Below are 22,240 nucleotides of genomic sequence, written 5' to 3'. Positions count from 1 at the left end.
CAGAGTATTTGCTGAAACTCTCAACAAATAATATACCAAATAGTGAAGTTCTAAAAAATTTCCATTACAATCAACAGCAAGTCAAGGATAATTGTTAACACTGCTTCCCTTGTATTACAGGTACCCACCAGTGCAATGACCTGTTTAGACATCTCCATAATGCAGTAAGATGAAAAAAAGAAGTAAGCATAATGATTGCATTGAAAGAGATGAAATTGTCTATGGGATGATAGTTACATAGCATATACTTACGAGGTATTCTTTAAATAGATCCTTAAAATTGAGTTGATTATTTAAATAATTTGTTAGGAATTATTCACAGGGGAGGCAAAATTGCAGAGCCATTAAGTAGCAAAGCTCGGCCTGAATCTCAGGCCTTCTAAGGTTGTCACCTGCCTTGCTCTTGTCATTTGTATCATAAGGAAGTAAGATCATATTTCTTATGGTTCCATTTTCATTTTGCAGCCACATCATCACAGTTGTGCCTTGATTATCTTGAGGAGCCTCCCTACTGATGCCCCAAGGTTCCTCCCCACTCACAGAAAATATATCTTGTACCTGTTGCCAGATAAATCTTCCTTTTGGATCATTGGCACTTCAGAACTCCTTACATCTGACACTGGGGAGAAAGCAGAATACTTTACCCCACTTCTGCTTCTATAGAGTAAACCAAGGAACCTAGTATTCCTGGTAGCTCCACCCCCTTACTCTTCCTCATGCAGGCTGAATGAATAACCTACTTGGTGGATGATTGCCTTTGGTCCACATTTTCTCAGTTGGGTGGAAACTAATCTCTCAAAGTTTAAAACAGATTGAACGTGGGGGATTTGTTCTACTTGTACTTTGCAACTTTGGTGGTATCTCCTCCACTCACTTTCCTTAGGACAGGAAGTTATCAAGCCCATTTAGGTGATCATCTAAAGCTGTACCTTCTAACCATTGGTAATAAAAAATATTTTGTTTCTCCATCTGATTTTTATCATATTTATCAAGAATGTATGTTTAGAACTTGGGTGCCACCTTTTTGGCCCTTGCAGAACCCCCACAGCTACAAGCCATAGGCCAGGATTCAAGACCTACCAAACTTGGATTTTAAAGTAGAGAAGGAGTCAGCGTTGTGTTAAGCTTAACATCAGAGAGCAGCTAAAACTGGTGTGGCAGTCGTAGCAGAGGGCCATGGTTCTCAGCCACATTTCCACACTATCACCACCCGTCAGTAACAGTGGTTCGCTATTGCCAAGATTCTCGACCAGGAAGCAGTGCACACCCCTAGGATGGCATCTCAGAATCTGTGGGGGAAGATGTATGTTGATTAAGTGACAATAAAACGTGATTTTAAATACCCCTCCAGGGGAGCCCTCTGTATTCTGCTGGCCCCATGAGAGGCAGTGACCTAGGCACCGATTCTCAGCGCTACCAGTTCAGAAACCCAATTTTGTCAGCTCATCCAGTGATAATTGGACTCTAGGGTATTGAGTCACACAACTCACAGTCACAGGAGGCTGATTTACAATCCAGAATGTCAATTAACCAATTTAAAATGGAAGATACAGCTTCCCAGCACTTGAACTACTCATGACCCCTTTTCAAACTACTTTCTAGTACCTAGATGTCTGAAAACCAAATTAGTAGCCAACTAGGAGAGGTTACGAGAAACCCAGACTGACAAAAGGCCTGGTTTTCAATTCCAGTTCTGCCACTGACTTTGATCTCAGACAAGTCAAAGCCTTTTTGAATCTGTAAACTTGACACAAGGTAGCCTGCATTGTAAAATTGTCAGAATTGATGAGCACATAGGGAAGTCCTTTAATTAATTACAACACATTTTTTACATGTAAGAAACTTACCAAAGTATAGGAGATTCTTTTTAAGGATTTATCACCTATTCTGGGGCTTGCAGCACAATCTTTGCTCTATTGGAGAATATATCATTTTTTTGGTAAACTTGGTACACAAGGCCAGATATACTACACTTCGTGCCAAATTCTTGCTCTCCATCTTGTTCCTTCTCGTAGGCACATTATACACTACCACAATGTGTTGGTCCTAAATCACATACATAATTTATTCTTCATCTTTTAAGCCTACTGCTTCCTGGGACCAGGCTGCTTCTAGACAGCATCAGAGTTTCCAATTCAGTAGGTCTGGGGTAGGGCCTGAGAATTTGCATTTCTAACAAGTACCCAAGTGATGCTGACCTAGGGACCACATGTCAAAAACCACTGATCTAGTTCAAATGGCAATGGTCTGAGCTGATACAAATACAATCTGCTACTTACCTGCTACTAGTTTGCATTCACATAGTATCAACACATGAATACCTGTCCTTTCCCCTCTTGGGTAGAAGTTTACAATATTTGTCCTCGGATCTCAGCTTTAGAGATTTGCCTGAGCTATTCTCTCTCAGCTGTATAGACTCATCTCTCTCTCTCTCTCAGCTTTATCACCATGTCTTAGAGCTGTTTTTTAAGATGCGATGTCATTTAGAAATATTTTCCTAATAGCAGGGAGTGCTTCATGGTACTTGGATGGCATCACTCTCAAGCAGGAAGGGAATTAGACAACGGGCTCACTTGATGGAAAGCTCCTTGAGGGCTGTGTCCTCTAATAACTTTTTATGCTTAGGTTCTAGCACCAAGTGCCCAGGCACTGTTCTCAGGGACCTGTACATACTGAGACATATTTAATCCACATAACACTCCTGTAAATCCCTATTATACAGATGAAGGAACTGGGGCTCAGGAAGTTGAATGACTTGTCCGAATTCACACAATTTGAATGTATGAGAGCCAGGATTTGGACTCAGGCCATTTGACACCAGAGTATGAAATCCTAACCACTATGCTAGCCCATATAATATGATGCTTAGTAAGTTTGTTCAGTGTTATGAAAGGCTATATACTTCCTACTTGACAGAAGAAAATTAAGTCAACAAGGACGGTCAACTTCAACTTTCTCCCCTCTCCAGCCTATAAACTCATGGATATGTATCTGTGTCCCCACTTCTTTCCTCCAGTCTCATGAAAGTTTTCTTTCTTACTGTTCAAGGCCAGTCCTTTTCTATCTCCTTAACCCTGCCTCTTCCCACCTTTTCTGGACTTCATTAGTAACTTGGATTTCTCTTCTCCCAACCCTCCTTCTCCTCACCCATAAACTTGCTTGGACATCTAAGGAAATTCCCCTTATGGGACCCAGCATTCACCTCTCCTGCCTCCATTCAACCATTACCTCCTCCCATCCAAGCTTCTTGAAAAAACAGTCCCCACCTCTTAGCTCCTCTCCTATTCCTGTCTCAGTAAATGACTGTTAGATGCCCACCCTCATATGCTACTTCAACTGCTCTCAGCAAATTCACCTTTATGTTTCCAATTGCTAAATGTTTTCAGTACTTATATACTGAAATTCTATGCTGCATTTGATTGTTCTCTTCCACCTTGAAATTCTATTCACTTGGCTTCTTAGAAATGGTTCTGCCCTGTGTACTCTACCAATTCCTCTATCCACTCTCCTAGTTTCAAATGACCACCTCTTGTAATGGAAAATTTTTGTATCTAGTATCTTAGTTGTTTAGTATCTAAAGGATAGGGGGAAAGTCAATTCACATTACCTTGTGCAATTCTCTCTGTATGGATTATCTATGTATCTGTCTTCTCATTAGATCTTAGCTACTTGAAGGCAAAAACTCTTTTCATCCTTATATCCTCAGCTCCTCATACATCCTGCCACGGTAGGCTTGCAATAAATATCTGCTGAGCAAATTACCCTTTATAACTTTTGCCTTGCAGGGGTCCAAGCAGTTTCTGTAGACATTTCCAAATGTGTCTAGAAATATGTAAAACACTGTACGGAGTGTTCTAGATGTTCAGAGAACGGAACTGCATTTTGGGCTGTGTGAGACATTGTGAAGGTGATCAAATTTGAGCCAGAAATAGTTTAAAGTCCAGAGGTGGGAACGGGGAGGGAAGAGTACTATTGCTTGACTGCCAGGTCAGGGACTGGCAGGCAGCAACTGGAGTGCCTCTGTGGAAACGTAAGTTTGGATAAGGAAAGAATAGAAGATAAACTTAAAAAGCTGGGTAGGACGGGTGGCAGGGTGCCAGAGTTGGTTAAGTGTCTGCCTTTGGCTCAGGTCATGATCTCGGGGTCCTGGGATGGAGCCCCCCATTGAGCTCCCTGCTCAGCAGGGAGCCTGCTTCTCCTTTGCCCCTCCTCCCACTTGTGCTCTCTCACTCTCAAATAAAATCTTAAAAAAAAAAAGCTAGGTAAGAAATATAAAATGGACGGTCTGAGGCTAAGCTGAAGAGTTCTGCCTTTATTCTGTGGGCAAGTAGGAGTCTACCCTGAAGAGGGTGCTCAATGTTCCTAAGTAAACCTAGTGGGAGAACATCCACTGGACTGTAGCCAGGCTACACGAGAGGTGAGTAGACCAGTGGGACACTCGGATGAGCAAAGCGAGAGCCTGATGCAGGGTGGTAGCACTAAAGACAATAGAGATGGTACTTGACAAATCAAATGTGTGTGTGTGTGTGTATACACATGCATGCATATGTATACACCAGTCCTCCAGTCTCATGAAAGTTTCTCTTTCTTTCTGTTCAAGGCCTTAACATCTTTGAAACTGAACATCTTTGAAACCTTAACATCTTTTTTTTTTTTAATTTTTATTTATTTATGATAGTCACACAGAGAAAGAGAGAGAGAGAGGCAGAGACATAGGCAGAAGCAGGCTCCATGCACCGGGAGCCCGACGTGGGATTCGATCCCAGGTCTCCAGGATCGCGCCCTGGGCCAAAGGCAGGCGCCAAACCGCTGCGCCACCCAGGGATCTCCAAAACCTTAACATCTTTGAAACTGAAATGCATGTCATGGTTAATTGCATGTCTTAACTGGTAGCATCTCTTCTTTCCTAATAACCATTTCCTATAAAATAATGGCATATCTTAGACTTGATATTGTCCTAGATTCAATGAATATATCAGGATGTGAACAAGAAATAAAGAATTCAAAGGCAAAGTTTTAAACTTGGGTGACTGGAAGAACCCTTATTCCTAATAGAGAAGGAAGGATGTTTGTTTCCTTGGCCCCTGGGTAGGAGTCTAACCAAATCTTCCAACTGAACAATGACCTAAAGACAATATTGTGGCTCACCTATTTTCCCCACCTGAACTAATTAATAACTAAAAATAAGAGGAGTCTTATTAATGACAACTTTAATATGAACATGTGTTTGACCCTCAAGAAACATTAATAACCTCAAGGGAGGAGTGAGTTGCCATTGAAAGATGATGCTTAGGGATGGATGGCATGCAGTTTCTGGATCCAGTCGATACTCAAATACATCAAGGCAACTGATAACATTAGTCATTTGAACAATCGGTACTTCTTCAAATACTGGTTCACTTCTTCCTTGGGGTAGGGACGGAGTGCAATGCAAGTGGCGATGTTCTCAGGCTGCTCCAGCCACAGCATGTGGTCAATGTTCTTCTGTTGCAGGGTCTCAGCCAGCTCCTTCAGGGTGCTCTCATCTGCAGCCTACCAGTGGCAGAGCAAAGAACACTGACCAAATGGCCTACTTAGGAAGTATCAGAAGGCAATGAAAAAACAAGCATGGGGACGCCTGCATGGCTCAGTGGTTGAGTATCTGCTTTAGGCTCAGGGCGTGATCCAGGGATCTGGGATCGAGTCCCACATTGGGCACTGCGCAGGGAGCCTACTTCTCCCTCTGCCTATGTCTCTGCCTCTCTCTGTGTCTCTCATGAATAAAGAAATGAAGTCCAAAAAAAAAGAAGAACGAAAAAACAAGCATGGAAGGGGTTCTTCTTGGCTGAAATTGACTGAAAGTAGGAGAACAGTTCTCTCAACAAAGGAGCCTAAAGCACATCTCCAGAAGCAACAGCTCACTGCCCCTTCTGCCATGTTCTCTCCGTAGGCCCTTAGATAAGCAGCCTGGAGGCAGGACAGGGAGAGGCGTAATATACGTTTCTAAAGTGGAAAGATTTTTCTCTTCTCTCTTGGGATGCTGCATGTGTTGTCCGTAATTATGCTGTCTGTATTTTCTACTTCTCTTATGGTGGTGCCCATACAGCTATCCCTAATCCTTCAGCCAGCTCTGATTTTTAAGAGCTGAGAAGGATATGACACTAACAGCATGTTACCTCCATCTCCATTCTCCCTTCCCACCCAACCCCACCCAAACCTGAAGGGTTTTCCTTTTGCTGGGATAGTTCCTATTTGTTGGCTCAGAGGGCAAACCATTCCTCCCACATCTTTCTCCAATTGTTTCTCATCATTCTCATCACCACACTGACTCCTATTAACAGCAAGTGTTAGAGCTAGCACTCAGAAAATAATGTTTTTTTTTTTTTTAAGAATTTTATTTTATTTTATTTATGATAGTCACAGAGAGAGAGAGAGAGGCAGAGACACAGGCAGAGGGAGGAGAAGCAGGCTCCATGCACCGGGAGCCCGACGTGGGATTTGATCCCGGGTCTCCAGGATCGCGCCCTGGGCCAAAGGCAGGCGCCAAACCGCTGCGCCACCCAGGGATCCCTCAGAAAATAATTTGTGTTATGTGGCATATATATATATATATATATATATATATTTTTTTTTTTTTTTTTTGCCTAGTAAGGCAGAAGCCACTCAGATAAATAGAGGTTTGTCCTATCAAATTAGAGGAGGCCAAGACTGTCACTCTATATCTAGAGTCTTCTGGACACAGCCATGCTAGAGGCAAACCCATGCACTTCTGCCTCCTTCTTCAGCATCAGACAGCAGCACAGGACAGTGAGTTAGAGTGAGTCCAAACTCTTGCTCTGTCCCTTAGTGACTGTGCGGTTTTTATTTTATTTTATTTTATTTTATTTTTTTTTTTGGTTTTTATTTTTAAAGTAAGCTTTAGGGGATCCCTGGGTGGCCTGCCACCCAGTTTAGAGTCTGCTTTGGGCCCAGGGCGTGATCCTAGAGACCTAGGATCGAGTCCCACATCAGGCTCCCTGCATGGAGCCTGCTTCTCCCTCTGCCTGTGTCTCTGCCTCTCTCTGTGTGTCTCTTGTGAATAAATAAAATCTTTAAAAAAAATTAAAAATAAAGTAAGCTCCACACTCAGTGTGGAGCTCAACTGGGGGCCCAAACTCAGGACTCTGAGATCAAGACCTGAGCTGAGATCAAGAGTCACATGCCTAACCTACAGGGCCATCCAGGTACCCCAGTGACTGTATGATTTTGATAAGTTACATGACTAAGCTGGGCCTTTCTTTCCCTTTCATAGAACAGGGATGATAATGCTTCCTAGTAGTAGTGACGATTCAATGGAATTAGGCTCAGACTAGTGCCTGGCACATAGTAAGCGCCCAATAAATGGAGTTAGCCTTGGCATGTTCTTCTATTTTACTGGTCTTTACAGCTACAGCATCACCTTAATTTAATCCCTTGTGACTCCTTGGTCCCTTTCCTGAGTTAGGGCTAACAACTAGGAATCACCAGATGTCTTTGACTTAGAGGAGGTCACCTAATCTCTGTGGGCTTTAGATCTCTCTGAGAAAAGGGGTAAATATATTATCTGCTTGAATGTAAGGGAGGAGGGATGTCTGAACCAGATGATTTACTGAGGCTCTCTTCCTATAAAAAGAGTCTAAATAAAAAGCTATCTGCTTCTTTTCTGTCTGCTCAGATTCTCGAGATATTTTCCCACAGGTTATTGCCTGATATTTTACTACCCAACAGTTTTTCTCTTGAAAGATCATCTGCTCTTGCCAGCTACCCATAAAGGGATCACCCCACCCAAGGGTCCTAGTTTGTTTAAAATAAATCTTATACTATAAAGTAAAATATGTGCTTAATGTAGAAAACTAAAAAGAATAGAGAAGCATTAGAAAATAACCAAAGTCCCACCACCTGCTTAATATTTGGATGTATTTCCTTAGTTTTTCCTCCCCAAATTTGTATCATTTTGTATAGAATACAGTTCAGCTCAGTAATGAGCACTCTTCCATGCCAACTAAATATGCTCCAAAACCATGATTTATGAGAGCCTTATAATAGCACATTTTATGAGCATAAAATGAACCAATCGCTAGTGTTGGAAATTTGGTAATTTCCACATGTTTTTACTATTATAAAGTGCTCCTGTGAATATTCTTGGACTATACGATGAATGCTCTTTGGTGCATCTGAATTATCTTCCTAAGATACATTTCCAGCAGCAGAATTGACACACGGAGAAAGGTGAAGGGTAAGATCTGTCTGGCCAACTGCAAAACACCGGTGTGTCTGGTATTTATGATGCTAAGTTCAAGTTATATTAGGTACACATTTACTTTCAAATAATTAGGCGTCATACCCTGGCAATGCTTCATTTGGACTTCGCTGGCAATAAGGAACCCCGTGTCCTTGTCCCTGCTGCAGGGTTTCTCGCGGGAGGGAGCGGCCGGTAGCTCGGGCCGCAGGGATAGAAGGGCCGGCCCCGGGCACAGGTAGAAGGGCGGGGCCTCGTTCCACCTGCCTCCACCCTCACAGGCCTCTCCCAGGAGGGACGCTCCCCTAGAGCGGAGGGGTGCCGGAAGCATCAATAACCCGCCCGACGTCCACACTTCACACAGGCCCCGTCCAGCCACCGAGGGAGGGCGCAAGTCCCTGAACCCCTTTCCGAAACTCAGATGTAAAGAACTCCTCCCCACTGAAGCGGCACCCACTCAGCCAGGTTAAGCCTCGGCCTCAAGGCCACACCCACTTCCGGTCTCGACGGCCTCGGCACCCCTCCCCCTCCGCCGGGTGCCTCACCTCGAGGACCACCTTGCGCATGCGCCCCAAGTCCTGGAGGTAAGCGGCCGTGTGGGGGTGGTCGCGATGAAGATGCAAGGCCGCAGTGGCTGCGTGACAGGCCTGCGCTACTAGTGCGCCCGCTGGCCAGGAGAATGGAGCTTGCGATAGATCCTTTCGTAACACCAAGTATTGGACTAGGATCTGCGGCTCTGCGCCGGAGGCCGCCATCTTCCGGGCCCACAGAAAGGCCGGACCTACTCCCCGGTGCATGCCGGGATGAGGGAGGGGCCCTGAGCGCCGCCATGTTTTTGTACGGTGGGGACGCAAAGCACGCTGGGTCCGACTGGTTTGATTTTGAAGGCGTGAAGGGCGGGAATTCTCAAATGTGTCGTGCGTGAGCGAGAGGCGCGGAGGAAAGGAGACGGAAGACCCAGTGACGGACAGGACCGTGACCAGGGTGGAAGGCTGTCGGCCTCTTAGAAAGCCGTGTTGTGGGGCGCGCGCACGGCAGGTAGACGGGGACACCGCCGGCGGGGACCGGGAACGGGAGGGGCGGGGCGGGGGGGGGGGGGCGCTGGTTCTTAGTGGTGACACTTGGACTGTCCGGGGGCCGACGGTGCGTCCTGACTTGTGCGCGTCTTCCCGTGAATAGGTGTGACTTTCTTTTTTTGTCTTTTACCAGCAAGGATATCTGGGTCCCTCTTACCGCTTGCCTGCACAACTTCATAGGAGGGCCTGTGGAAATCTAAGGAGATGGAGTGGGCGAATGACGGCAAGTCCAAAGGAGGTATTCCCCGGGTCGCCTTTCCCCCTTACTACTGCTGCCGAGATGACCCCTAGGTCAAAAGAGCCCCTTCCTCCAATGAAGGATGTATGACCTGGCCTGTTTGGGAACATTTTGGTGAAAGGAGCAAAAAACATTGAGGACTCAGAGGGACAGGCAGCTAAGATGATTCATCGCATAGGAAAATTCTTCAAATATTTGTAGGTTCCAGCCCGTTTTTACACGAGAGGGTGTGTTCATGACATGCTCAGTGTTTATATTCAGAGCTACAGGTTAGCCAGTGAGCTCTCTTTTCAGGATTTTTTTAAAAATTTTATTTATTTATGATAGGCACACAGTGAGAGAGAGAGAGAGAGGCAGAGACAGGCAGAGGGAGAAGCAGGCTCCTCACAGGGAGCCCGACGTGGGATTCGATCCCGGGTCTCCAGGATCGCGCCCTGGGCCAAAGGCAGGCGCTAAACCGCTGCGCCACCCAGGGATCCCTCAGGATTTTTTGGGGGTCCCTTACACATTACACCTGTGAAAGGGTCGGTGCCAGGCAGTGACTTTGGGTGTTGGTTAGACCTAGGTTGGAGTCCTAGCTCTGCAATTAGAAATTTCTTGGCTTTGGGGAAGCCCCGGTGGCCCAGCGGTTTAGCGCCGCTTTGGGGCCGGGGCGTGATCCTGGAGACCGGGGATCGAGTTCCACGTCGGGCTCCCTGCATGGAGCCTGCTTCTCCCTCTGTCTCTGCCTCTCTCTCTGTATGTGTGTCTGTCGTAAATAAGTAAAAAATCTTAAAAAAAAAAAAAAAAGAAAGAAAGAAAGAGAGAGAGAGAGAAAGAAGAAAGAAAGGGAAAGAAAGAAAGAAAGAAAAGAAAAAGAAAAGAAAGAAAAAGAAAGAAAAGAAAGAAAAAGAAAGAAAGAAAGAAAAAGAAAGAAAGAAAGAAAGAAAGAAAGAAAGAAAGAAAGAAAGAAAAGAGAAATTTCCTGGCTTTGAGGCACCTGGCTGGCTCAGTGGTTGAGCACCTTCCTTCAGCTCAGGGCGTGATCCCCTGGGGTCCTGGGATCAAGTCCTGCCGGGAGCCTGTTTCACCCTCTGCCTGTGTCTTTGCCTGTCTCTGTGTCTCTCATGAATGAATAAATCAAATCTTTAAGAAAAAAGAAATTTCCTGGCCTTGGGCAAGTTGTTTTGCTTTTCTCTGCCTCAATTTCTTCATCTGGAAAATGGAGGCAAATAATAGCCTTAACGATGGTGGTTGTGGAGATTAAATGAGTATTCTCTTCATGCTTTAATTCTTTTTTTTTTTTTTTAAGATTTTATTTATTTATTCATGATAGACACACAGAGAGAGAGGCAGAGACACAGGCAGAGGGAGGAGCAGGCTCCATGCAGGGAGTCTGAGGTGGGACTCCATTCGGGACTCCAGGATCATGCCCTGGGCGGAAGGCAGGCGCTTAAACCGCTGAGCCACCCAGGCTGCCCCATGCTTTAATTCTTTACATGGTTTGCAAGTAAAGCATCTAGCACAAGTGTCTTAACGTGTAGGAAATGTTCAGCAAATGCTTTGTTAGACTGGATTGGCATTATGAAACTGACCTTTCCTAAATTGGTCCTTAATCTCTTGGGAACTGGGATTTGCCTCAATTTCTGTCCAACCATGAACTTGTTTTCCTTTTCTAATACCCAGTAATACTGATAGGCAGTTCCCTTTAGTGTGTATCTTTATAGTCCTTTGTGAATAATACTTTTCTTAAGATTTTATTTATTCATGAGAGACACAGGCAGAGGGAGAAGCAGGCTCCCTGTGGGGAGCCTGATGCAGTATTCGATCCCAGGACCCCGGGATCACACCCTGAGCCAAAGGCAGATGCTCAACCACTGAGCCACTCAGACTTCCCTGAATAATACTTTGCAGAGCTTCAGAGTATTTAGTTTAAGTCTCCCTGAATGTCTAAATCCAAAGAGATATGCATTAGCACTTTGGGAATACATGCATAAAAGCCAATTTAAAAAATAATTCTGCATTTTATTTTAAAAATGTTTTTAAGATTTTATTCATTTATTTGACAGAGCACAAGCAGGGGGAGCAGCAGGCAGAGGGAGAAGGAGAAGGATCAGCACGGAGCCAGACACAGGGCTTGATCCTAGTAGGACCCTGGGATCATGACCCAAGCAGAAGGCAGACACCTAAGCAACTGAACTACTCAGGCACCCCTATTTCTATATTTTAAAAGTTTCTGAGAGACCCTGAATCTGGTGACCCTGTTTTCTCCTAAGTCCTTATTATCATGGGTAACTGAGATGAGTTATATTCAGAAAATGCTCTCTTTAGGCATTGTCCTGGTCAGAGACTACTTGTACATTAGTGCTGAGCCTAAGAGGTTGCTTATCATTGATTTCTGTTGTCAGCTCCTCTGGTTTTATAATTTGTGGCCAATGTCTAACATTTTAGTGGGCTAGGTTCTGAAAAAAGAGCCACCCTGTGTTCCCCACTGAAATGCTTCCTGTTGCCAGAGTTAGAAATCCCCGGCTTCTTGTGAAATTGTCTTTTTACTTTTCTCAGGTGTTTTAGCTCACTTGGAAAGATTAGAGATTCAAGTGAACAGATCTCATAAAAACTTAGAAGATCCACAGAGAGCACAGGCAGTCGAACATGCTCTCAGGACCAAGATTCATAAACTGAGATGTCTACGAGATGAGCTGAGAAGTAAAGTGAAGCGACGTCAAGCCAGAGTGAGTGCAGAGGCAACATTGTAGGTTTTCCTGGAGTGTAAAGAACAAGGATCATCTGGGAATTAGTACATTTGGATAATGAGTTTCACTTGTGTTCTTACTAGATTGATTTCAGCCCTTGACCTCTCAAATGATCCATCCTGTTGAATCAACTAATACCAATATCAAGCAATAATTTTCAGACGCTGCTGTTGGGCCTGGCAAGTTCTTTGTAATAGTCTTTTAGCCTGTACTCAGAGACATGAGTGTTACTTTACTCTCAGCCTGACTTGAGTCATTGGCACTTTTGTCATTAGTGCCATCTTTCCCTTACCCATGCTTGATACCATGTAGTGAACTTTGATTCTTCCCTCTTTTCAGTTTTCTCTCTAGCCCAGGGTCAGTCAGCAAGACCTGTCAAATTTTCCTATAGATTGTCTTTGTACTTCAAGTATTATCCATATATTATGTGGTAAGTATTTACTAGGTGATTTGAATACCAGGATCATTATAGTAGTCTGCTAGTTGTTTCTCTTCCTGTATAACTAGTTCTCCAGTAACTCTTGCACAGCCAAGAAAGTGCTTCATAAAACACTATATCACTGAACTTTATATAAGTGTAAAAAATATAAACTCTTTCATGTCTCACTTTGCTGAGTGTTTTATCTGAGATTCATCCAAATTGGTGCAATATAGTTATTCTTTTTTATTGGTATATAGTAATTTCATTTTATGAATAGTACACAATTAATTTACTTAATTGCATTGTTGGTGACATTTAGGCTAATTAGGTTGTTTCACTTGGGGGCTGTGAAACATTCCTGTTCCTGTCTTTTGATGTAAAAATATGTACTTTTCTATTGGGTGTATACCTTGTAGAATTTGCTAGGTCACATGGTATGTATATTATCTTTAGTAAATACTGCCACACAGTTTCTGGAAGTGATTATACCAGTTTTATATTCATAGCACCAGTGTATAAGATTTCCATTGTTTTGCATCTTGATACTGTCGGCTTAAAAAATTTGTCCCTCTGTAGAAGTGTCATAGTATCTTATGGTGGAGTAATTTGCAATTGCCCGATAACTAACACTATTAAAGTACCTGTATTGGATACTTGAAAGTCTTCTTTTGTGAAATATGCTTTTTGGCTTCTGCAAAAATTGTATTGTCTATCTCTTATTGAATTGTAGAGTCTTTACGTATATTGGATATGAATTCTTCAGTATATGTATGATGAATCTTCTCTTAGCCTGTGGCTTGCTTTTTTTACTCTCTAATGGTGTCTTGTGATGAAAAGAAAGTCTTCATTTTAATGAAGTTTGATTTAGGAATCTGACTTATTGCTTTTTGTTTTCTTTTAATAAATCCTTGCCTAACTTATGATGATAAAGATGTTCTGTGGTATTTTCTAAAAGCTCTATTGTACTTTCTACTTTCAGAATTATAGTCCATCTGGAGTTGATTTTTTTATGTATGGTATGAAATAGAGGTCATACTTTTTTTGTTTTTCCATATGGCTATCCATTGCATCCAGTACCACTTTCTAAAGTCCATTCTTTTCCCACTGTTTTGTCATGGATCTTCGGGTCCATTGTGAGTCTGTTTCTGACTTCTGTTCCATTGGTCTATTTGTGCTTGTACCAGAGGTTCATTTACTCTTAAATGTTAACACCTGTCATGTATATTGTCTCCTTCAGAATTATCTTGGGTATTCTTGGCCCTTTGAATTTTACATAAATTTGGGAATCAGCCATCAGTTTCCAAAAACCTATAGTTTTGATTGGGATTGCATTGAATGTATACACTAATTTGGAGGGAATTGAAGTATTTTCAGTATTACATCTTCTAGCTAATATACATGATATATCTTCCCATTTATTTAGTTCTTCAGTTTCTCTCAGTATTATGTATAGCTTTATGTGCAGAGATCTTAAACATCTTTCATTATATTTATCTTTATGTATTTAATTTTTCCTGATATTACTGTATATGGCAGAGATCAGCAAACTTTTCCTGCCTAAGGCCAGATCGTCAACATTTTAGGCTTTGTGAGCCAGTTGGTATTTATGGGAGCTGCTCAGCTCTGTGTTTTGTGAAACAGCCATAGACAATATGTAAATTAATGAATGTGTTCCAGTAAAACCTTACTACAAAAATAAGTATCAAGTTGGGTTTGACCCACAAACCACATTTTGATGACCTGTGATATATGGTATTATTTGTTAATAATTTTATTTTTAAATTGTTATGTAGAAATATATTTGTTTTTTGTATATTGACTTTATATATCATAACATTGCTAAATCTACATTAATTCTATTTATCTCTCTATTCTTTTGGGATTTCTACATTTGGAATCATGTCATATGCAAACAATAAGTTTTACTTCTTTCCAACCCTTGTAACTTGTTTTTCTTGCCTTATTCGATTAGCTAAGATCTTCAGTATATTGAGTAGAAATCGTCTTAGAGTCAGCCTGTTTGCTCTATATTTTGTATAGATACTCTTATCAAATTAAGGAAATGCTCTTCTATATCTTGTTCGCTAGAGTTTTGTGATCAGGTCTTGAATTTCTTAAATATTTTTACTGCATATATTAAGATGATCATATGGTGATACACGTTGATTGGTGTTTGAGTGATGATGGCTTACATTTTTGGAATAAACCTAATTTGGTTTGATGTGTTATCCTTTCTATATAATGCTGAATTATATTTGCTAGTTGGACTTTGACGTCTAAATTCATGAGATTATCTTGTGAAATTTTTTTAATATCCATGTCAGGTTTTGGCATCAAATTTAACCTGGTCTCAGAAAGCAAGTTAGGGTGTTTTCCCTTTTTTTTCTATTTGCTGGAATAGCTTCTATAAAATAAATGTGGTTTTTCCTTAAATTTTTATAAAGAATTACCTGGTAAAGCCCTTCGGGACTCTTCTGTGGGAAGGTTTTAAATTTATGACTCAATTTCTTTGATTAATATAAATTGACTAATTTATATTAATATTGTTAATATATTACTATAAATATATCAATATAATTATAAATATAAATTAATATAATTTTAATAGGAATTGATTGAATATAAATTTCCTATTTCCTCTTGGGTCATCTTTTGTAAGTTGCATTTCTCAGGGAATTTGTCCATTTCATCTAAACTCACATGTTAAAGTTGGTCAGTAGTAGTGTCTCATTTTTATTCTGATGCTAGTAATTTGTGTTCACTCTTCATTCTTTTTCTTTCCTTGGTCAGTTTTGTTAAGTTTTATCAATTTTGTATTAATTTTATTAACCAACTTTTGGCATTATTGGTTTTCTCTATTATACATTTGTGTTGTATTTTTATTAACATCTTATCATTCTACCCTTCCTTCTTTTTGGATTTAAGTTGCTTTTTAGCTTCCTGAAATGAAACCTTAATTGATTTTTTTTTGTAGTCTTTCTTTTCTCTTTTTTGTATGTGAGGTTATAAATTTCCCACAAAGCATAATGTCTTAGTCAATGTGGGCTGTTGTAACAAAAATACCATAAACTGGGTGGCTTATTAGTAACACATCTGTCTCACAGTTCGAGAGGTTCCAAAATTATGGGCCTAGCAGGTTCAGTGTCCAGTGAGGACCTGGTTCCTCATGAAGTCTTCTCATGTAGCCTCATATGATCGAAGGGGCAAACTAGCTTTCTGGGGTCCCTTACATGGGTACTAATCCCATTCATGAGGGCTTCAATATTGTGACCTACTTACCAGCCAGAGGCCCCACCTCCAAATACCATCACATTGGGCATTAGGTTTCAGTGTATGAATTTTGAAGGATACAAAGATTCAGTCCATAGCATGTGGCTTTAACTATATCCCTTAAGTTGGTATGTTGTTTTCATTGTTTTGTTTACCCTGTACTTATCCTAGACTTTGCTCACACCCTTTTCTTGTTCCTCTCACAATACTCTCCATTTCCACCAAAGTTGTAATTGTTCTTCAGGCCAGCACAGTTTCTTTTTTTTTTTTTTTTTCCAGCACAGTTTCTACTTCTGATTCCTGGCACTGTGACCCACAAGGTTCTTCCTCTGTTGTGAATTCATAGCACTAACTGGTCATTGTAGCATTTCTTGAGTTGTTATATAATAAATACACTGCACTTAGTTTTCTTTTTACTTGTGTGAGGCCAAGGACCCTTTGCGGTGCCCCTATCCAGTTTGGTTTGCTGCGTATTTTGCAGGTTAGAGCATCTATTGCTAATGAAGAGCCTGATCAAACACAGGAAATCAGTGAGCAAGAAGTTGCGGAAAGAAGACAGGAAAATGTGAAAGCTATTCTGCAGGCATATCGTTTTACAGGTATAATTTATTTTCTGACCTATTCCAGTCTGAGTCTCTTGCTTCTAGTGAGTTGGTTTGCTATATGTATCATTAGTCTTGGACTTATTTCATGAGCTTAGATTTTGCCTTCCTCCACATACACACACCAAGCTGGCATACTATTTGTAGGCATCTTGACCTACAAAATTGGCCTCTTTTTGCGAAGGTTGGTTGGGGGCTGGCTTAGATTATTCATTTTAGCTATTCAGTGTGTCAGAACTTGTACTAGAACTTCCTTTGCTTGGAGATCCCTGGGTAGCTCAGTGGTTTAGTGCCTGCCTTCGGCCTAGGGCGTGATCCTGGGGTCCCGGGATCAAGTCCCACATCAGGCTCCCTGTGTGGAGCCTGCTTCTCCCTCTGCCTCTCTCTCTGTCTCTCATGAATAAATAAATAAAATCTTCAAAAAAAAAAAAAAAGAACTGTCTTTGCTGCTGGCTGGCTTAATGCCACTGGTCAAATAGTTTGAACCCATTAAGTCTCTGTTTCCCCATTAAAATGGGGATCTATCCCGCCCATTATCTATGGCATAGATTGTAGAAGAAACTGGACATTAATTGACACTCAGAAAAAGAAGTAAAATGAAAATTTCAAAATGTTTTTCCATAATTTGATATTAGGATGTTTTTGTCTTTTCCACCATTCTTCTGTGGTTTTAATAACTCACATTCAAAGTGAGCCAGAGTAAGTGAAAAGAGTCTGTGATGTCCTTTCAACACATTTGAACATGTACTGTATTTATGAGGCAATGCTGAAGCGAATGGAATGTGCAGCTGAAGAAGATCCTGCCTTTGCTGACATTTGCTGAGAGGTGTTGCCTTGTTTGCTTCAGGGCTTAGTGGGAAACTGACCAGCCGAGGGGTCTGTGTCTGCATCAGCACTGCTTTTGAGGGAAATCTGCTGGATTCCTATTTTATCGACCTTGTCCTACAGAAGCCACTTTGGATACATCACCATTCAATTCCAATCTTCATTCCCTTGGAGGAGATATCTGCAAAATACCTGCAGACTAATATTCAGCGCTTCCTGTTCTGTCTTTGTGAATACCTAAATGCTTATGCTGGAAGGAAGTACCAGGCAGATCGACTTCAGGTATCTGTCTGGAATCTTACATAGCACGTTATGAGCCCAGAATAGGCTTTAAAGGGGGTGGGGAAGGCAAATTTTCTTCTGTATTTTAAAATATTTTATAATTCTGAGCCAGATATTTGACCATTATCCTTCTCATGTGTGTTTCCTATTTATATACAAGCTATTGTCCACCTCCTTCCCCTGTTGAAACTGGATGCTGTTGAAGTGTGGGTATTGCTTACAGGATTATTCACTCCTGAATGGTGGTCCTCAGGCTTTTATACTTGACCCTTTCTTCCTTCACAAAGTAGTATAGTCATACCTCATTTTATTGTACTTTATTGCTCTTTGCAGATACTGCATTTTTCTACAAGTTGAAGGTTTGTAGCAATTGTTGAGCAAGCCTATTGGTGTCATTTTCCAACTTGTTCACTTTGTGTCTCTGTCACATTTTGGCAATTCTTGCAATATTTCATACTTTTTCATTATTTGTTGTGGTGATCTGATCATTGATTATGACTCACTGAAAGTTCAGATGATGGTTAGCATTTTTTAGTGAGAAAGTATTTTTTAATTAAGATGTGTAATTGGTTTTTTTAGACATAATGCTATTGCATACTTAATAGACTACAGTGTAGTGTAAACAGAAACGTCCTGGGAAACCAGAAAATTCATCTGACTCACTTTATTGCAGTGGTCTGGAACTGAACCCACAGTATCTCCGACATATGTCTGTATAGTTTCTATGCTTTTAATTCAGTGGGTATATAGAGTACCTACTATGTGCCAAGTGTCTTGCTGAATCTTGGGTCTATATAGATGCAAAGCAGAAAATTACATAGGGGAATACTATCCATCTTTGCCTAAACTCTGGCCTGGCTTCTCAGGGTTGCAGTGGAGCTAGTTTTGGGGTAAAACAAGTTTTTTTAAGTAGACAGGAAATGAATGCAGATAAAGAATAGGTGACTTTTATAAGTTAGTGCCTCCCTCCCATGCATTTAGAATGACTCTGAAGCTCTTGGTTGTTAGTTAAACTGATATGAGAATGCAGACACAAAGCATTTTAGCCAGCTATACAAAGACAACATACCTCCCTTTTGTCCCCAGGCTCTGGCCAATTATTTAGCACTTCCTGTAGGCCTTCCTAGGATGCTGCCAACTCTTAGTTATCTTTTAAATCTTTATCATTAGTTCTTTTTACAGACTTTTCTCAGTCCTTTAAGTCTCTGAAATTTGATTCATGGGCCCTATTTTTGTAGATATGTTTGAAGTCACCACCACTCACTGCCTTTGGAACTATAATCATCATATACTTTGTGTCTTGATCCCCACCCTCTTCAGAGTGACTTTGCAGCCTATCTCGCTCGGCCCTTGCAGAGAAACCCCCTGTGCAACTTGCTGTCATTTACTTACAAAGTGAAGCTGCGGGGTCAGTTGTTCCTGTTTTGTGCTAGACTGCTGTATAAGGACCTCACAACCACCCTCCCAACGGACGTCACCATCACCTACCCAGGTGAGAGGAAGATGCCTCATGAAGAAATAACGTGCTCTGTGTGATTCAAGTTAAATGAAACATAGTAAAATAGGTAGACTATATCAGTTGGACCTCTGGAGACCTATTCTGTTAATTGACTAGAAATTTACTCAGTAAGATACAAAGAATATTTTCCTTTTTTTTTTTTTACCATTTTTCCTCTCTTTTGTTAGTAGCAAACATAATTACCCTAGTTCCCACCTCCTTTGCTCCGTCCAACTCTGCCAGTGTTCCATCAGTTTGTGATTTGTTGTCATTGGAGACCCCCTCTTGAAGAGAGACAGCTAATGAGGCTGAGTCATAGGGTTGGTTACTTGTGTTGAAGGCGGCCAAAATACTCATTTCACTAAGAAGCCAATTAGACAAATAAGTATACACTTAGTTCTCTAGAGACTCTTCTGTATATGGGAATTTCTTACGGCTGGCTGAGTTGTGTTATTGTTTTAGTTAAATGTACCATAGTCATGTGACATGGACAATAATGAAAAATAGGATCAAATATTTTTAGGAGGTGGAAGTTTTGAAGCTGCCACAGATTTCACACCATAGGTTTTAGACTTCTGACAGAGTCTGTTTGGGTCTCAAAATTTCATTTGGTCTCAGTTCTAGAGCGAAAAAACAGGTTACATGAGTCCAGAACATCAATGATCTGGGTTCTGATTCCCTCAATTTCACTAAAGGAGATTGATATGTTTTAGAAACGGATGCATTACCCCCCTCATGGGAAGAACAACGAGCATCTCATGAAAATCTGTTTTTTACGAAGCCCTTACATCAAGTTTTTACTTCATTTGCAAGAAAAGGAGAGAAGTTGGATGTGACCCGGGTCTAGGATACTATTTTCATTGGGAACACGTCAAAAGTGAGTAAAATAATACTGTGCATAGTCCCAGGCTAGGTCCTAGGAACTGCAAAGTATTGAAAGGCTCAGACCGCTGCCTGGGGACTGTCCTTGCAATGAGAACAGACACCCACCTCATCAGGGTGGCAGGGGGCAAATTTGGATGGTGGAGGTATTGAGCATATGTTTTAGATGAAATCAGAATGGTTTATGGGGCAGAAGGCATTTTGTGAAAGGGAGTTTGTACCTTTTAGCTAAAAGGTATGTCTAGCTTTTAATGAAGGCTTTAAGTCTGCCTTACTTTGAGACTTTTGCAGAGAAAGTTCTTAGAACACTCTAGATTCCTTAAGGAGAAGGTGTTTTTGATCTTTATTTTGAAGCAGTTTGTTCTAGGCTACAGTTTTATAAAGAATATGGAGTGAGAAAGTACTGTGGATATCAGGGCTCTATGTAGCTAATACCTTGTTCTAAACATGCTAGTAGAGAGTTTGTATGTATTAAGTCAGCTATAAAGAACCCTGATTGGAAGTCTGCTCAAACTCAGTGGTAGTAAACGGAAGCAGACCCACCCTCCCTCTCTCCTGCAAGTTCTCAGCCACAGCTGCATGGTTATTCCAACCCCCAACCCTTGCAGTCTTCTGATCTCAGTTGTGGATCCTTTCTCCTTATAATCCTGGCCTCAGCCTTGCTGACACGTTTTGTTCCTTATGGGGATATGTATAGGGATGGTGCTCAGATGTGAAAGCCTGTGTCTGGTAGGGTCCAGCAATTTCAATGCCTGTCCTCGCTTTGCCCAGTCACAAATAGGAGTCTTTACTTTCCTTCCTGCCCTGGACCCAGAGCTGCATCCAGGCCTCTAATGTGGTCACTTCCTAGACTTGATGATCGGGAAGCAACCTTCCTGGTGTGGGTCCCCAGGGGACAGGTAGGGTCAGCTTGGACCACCATTTAGAGGAAAGGAGTTTGAGACTAATCACATGTCTTAGTTCAGGCTCTTGCCTTTCAGGCAGGTGGTAAGGATGCATGGTGTGAGTTAGCAAAGTACTTAACAGAATTCTCACAGTGATCACATTCAAGTTGAATAAAGCTTTTAATAAAACAGTCTTGTTCTTTATCAATACCTGTAAATTCTCTTTTAAAGCAGTAGCAAAGGCGACTGTAGCAAGAGCTCAAGAGGCAAGGCAATATCGGAAAGTGTTTTTTTTTAACAGAAAGTTAAAAATATAAATGTAGAAGATCTGTTTATATATTTTTCTCTCAGAAATAAATTCCCTTTCCCTCCCTCCCACCAGGTAAAAGGAAATATTGCACTTTCTGCTCTCATGACTAAGGTGGCAGGGGTTCCAGAAGAACCTTTCAAGATTATCAGGAACATCAGCATGAGGGCCAGGTCACCTAACCTGGACCATATGGAGACAAGCAGGTCTCCAGCTTGAAAAGGCTGCTTCCAGGTGAGCACTGGGGAGCAGAACACTTGCCTGCTCAGCCGCCAAGTCCTCTTCTGAAGTACAGCTTTCCCACCTCTGCTCCCAGCCTGGAAGCAAAGGCTGCTTTGTTCCACCCCGGACACATTTCCTACTCACAGTGGCCATGGCCTCTCTGGGGGAAGGAGGGCTGGTCAGACCCAGGGCTCCGGAAGGATTGTTCCAGTACTACGCCTAAGACCGCTACTCTCTGAGGAAGCTGCAGGCACACTGAGGAATAGTATGGCCATCCTCAGAGCTCACGTATCCATGAACAAATGAAGGCTTGAGGAGATTTTTAAACCTAAAGTCTATGTGAGTGTGCACTTCAACAATTTGGGAATGTTGGGACTTGGTCATTTGTCCTTTCCCAAGGCCTTTCTTTGACTCCAAAAAATAGATTCTCCCTTCTCATTTGGACTGTTGTGGGGCTAGAGGCCATTCAGGAGTTGTCCACCACCTGGTGGGGCAGGGTGACGGAGGAGCCATTAGGGAAGGCAGCTGGCTTGTCACGCCCCTTCAAGAAAAAGGTTAGCAGTTCCCCCTTCCCTTTCACAAAGATGGGCCCTCGCCTCACAAAGCGGAAGCCATACTCTCGAAGGATGGCTTGTGTTTCTTCCACCACCTGTAGAAGAACATAGTGTGGTCTCAGACCAGGACTGCCCAGAGGTATCTGCATGGAGCCCACAGGTCCCAGTGAGCCCGTCTGTCATGCTCTTCTCCAGACCTCTTGGGGTAAGC

At 41.9% G+C, this 22,240-nt stretch overlaps 3 protein-coding genes across 4 annotated transcripts in view; 1 reads left to right on the top strand and 2 right to left on the bottom strand.

Moving 5' to 3' along the window:
* Positions 1–5,193: 5,193 nt before the first annotated feature.
* On the bottom strand, positions 5,194–9,053 carry PTRHD1 (peptidyl-tRNA hydrolase domain containing 1). Its single transcript, XM_041755681.1, has 2 exons — positions 8,782–9,053; positions 5,194–5,532 (listed from the first exon to the last, which is right to left on the bottom strand). Exons 1-2 carry the CDS (start codon positions 9,031–9,033, stop codon positions 5,362–5,364), a joined length of 423 nt encoding a protein of 140 aa, XP_041611615.1. The 5' UTR covers positions 9,034–9,053; the 3' UTR covers positions 5,194–5,361.
* A 32-nt stretch (positions 9,054–9,085) lies between these two features.
* CENPO (centromere protein O) lies at positions 9,086–21,466 on the top strand. The gene is made up of 8 exons (XM_041755680.1): positions 9,086–9,274; positions 9,446–9,550; positions 12,092–12,261; positions 16,455–16,572; positions 17,423–17,682; positions 19,003–19,174; positions 19,894–20,057; positions 21,329–21,466. Exons 2-7 carry the CDS (start codon positions 9,517–9,519, stop codon positions 20,025–20,027), a joined length of 888 nt encoding a protein of 295 aa, XP_041611614.1. The 5' UTR covers positions 9,086–9,274; positions 9,446–9,516; the 3' UTR covers positions 20,028–20,057; positions 21,329–21,466.
* Positions 21,108–22,240, bottom strand: part of ADCY3 (adenylate cyclase 3) — an 82,056-nt gene continuing 80,923 nt past the window's right edge. For both annotated transcript variants that reach the window (XM_041755678.1, XM_041755679.1), the window contains one exon: positions 21,108–22,124. In XM_041755678.1, coding sequence (XP_041611612.1) covers positions 21,942–22,124 — 183 coding nt within the window. In that variant the 3' untranslated portion in view covers positions 21,108–21,941. The remainder of the gene's footprint in view (positions 22,125–22,240) is intronic.

This window comes from Vulpes lagopus, chromosome 5 (genome assembly GCF_018345385.1).
Source record: "Vulpes lagopus strain Blue_001 chromosome 5, ASM1834538v1, whole genome shotgun sequence".
Classification (NCBI taxonomy): domain Eukaryota; kingdom Metazoa; phylum Chordata; class Mammalia; order Carnivora; family Canidae; genus Vulpes; species Vulpes lagopus.
Note: the sequence above shows the minus strand (reverse complement) of the source record. Positions and strands in the feature narration are given on the sequence as shown.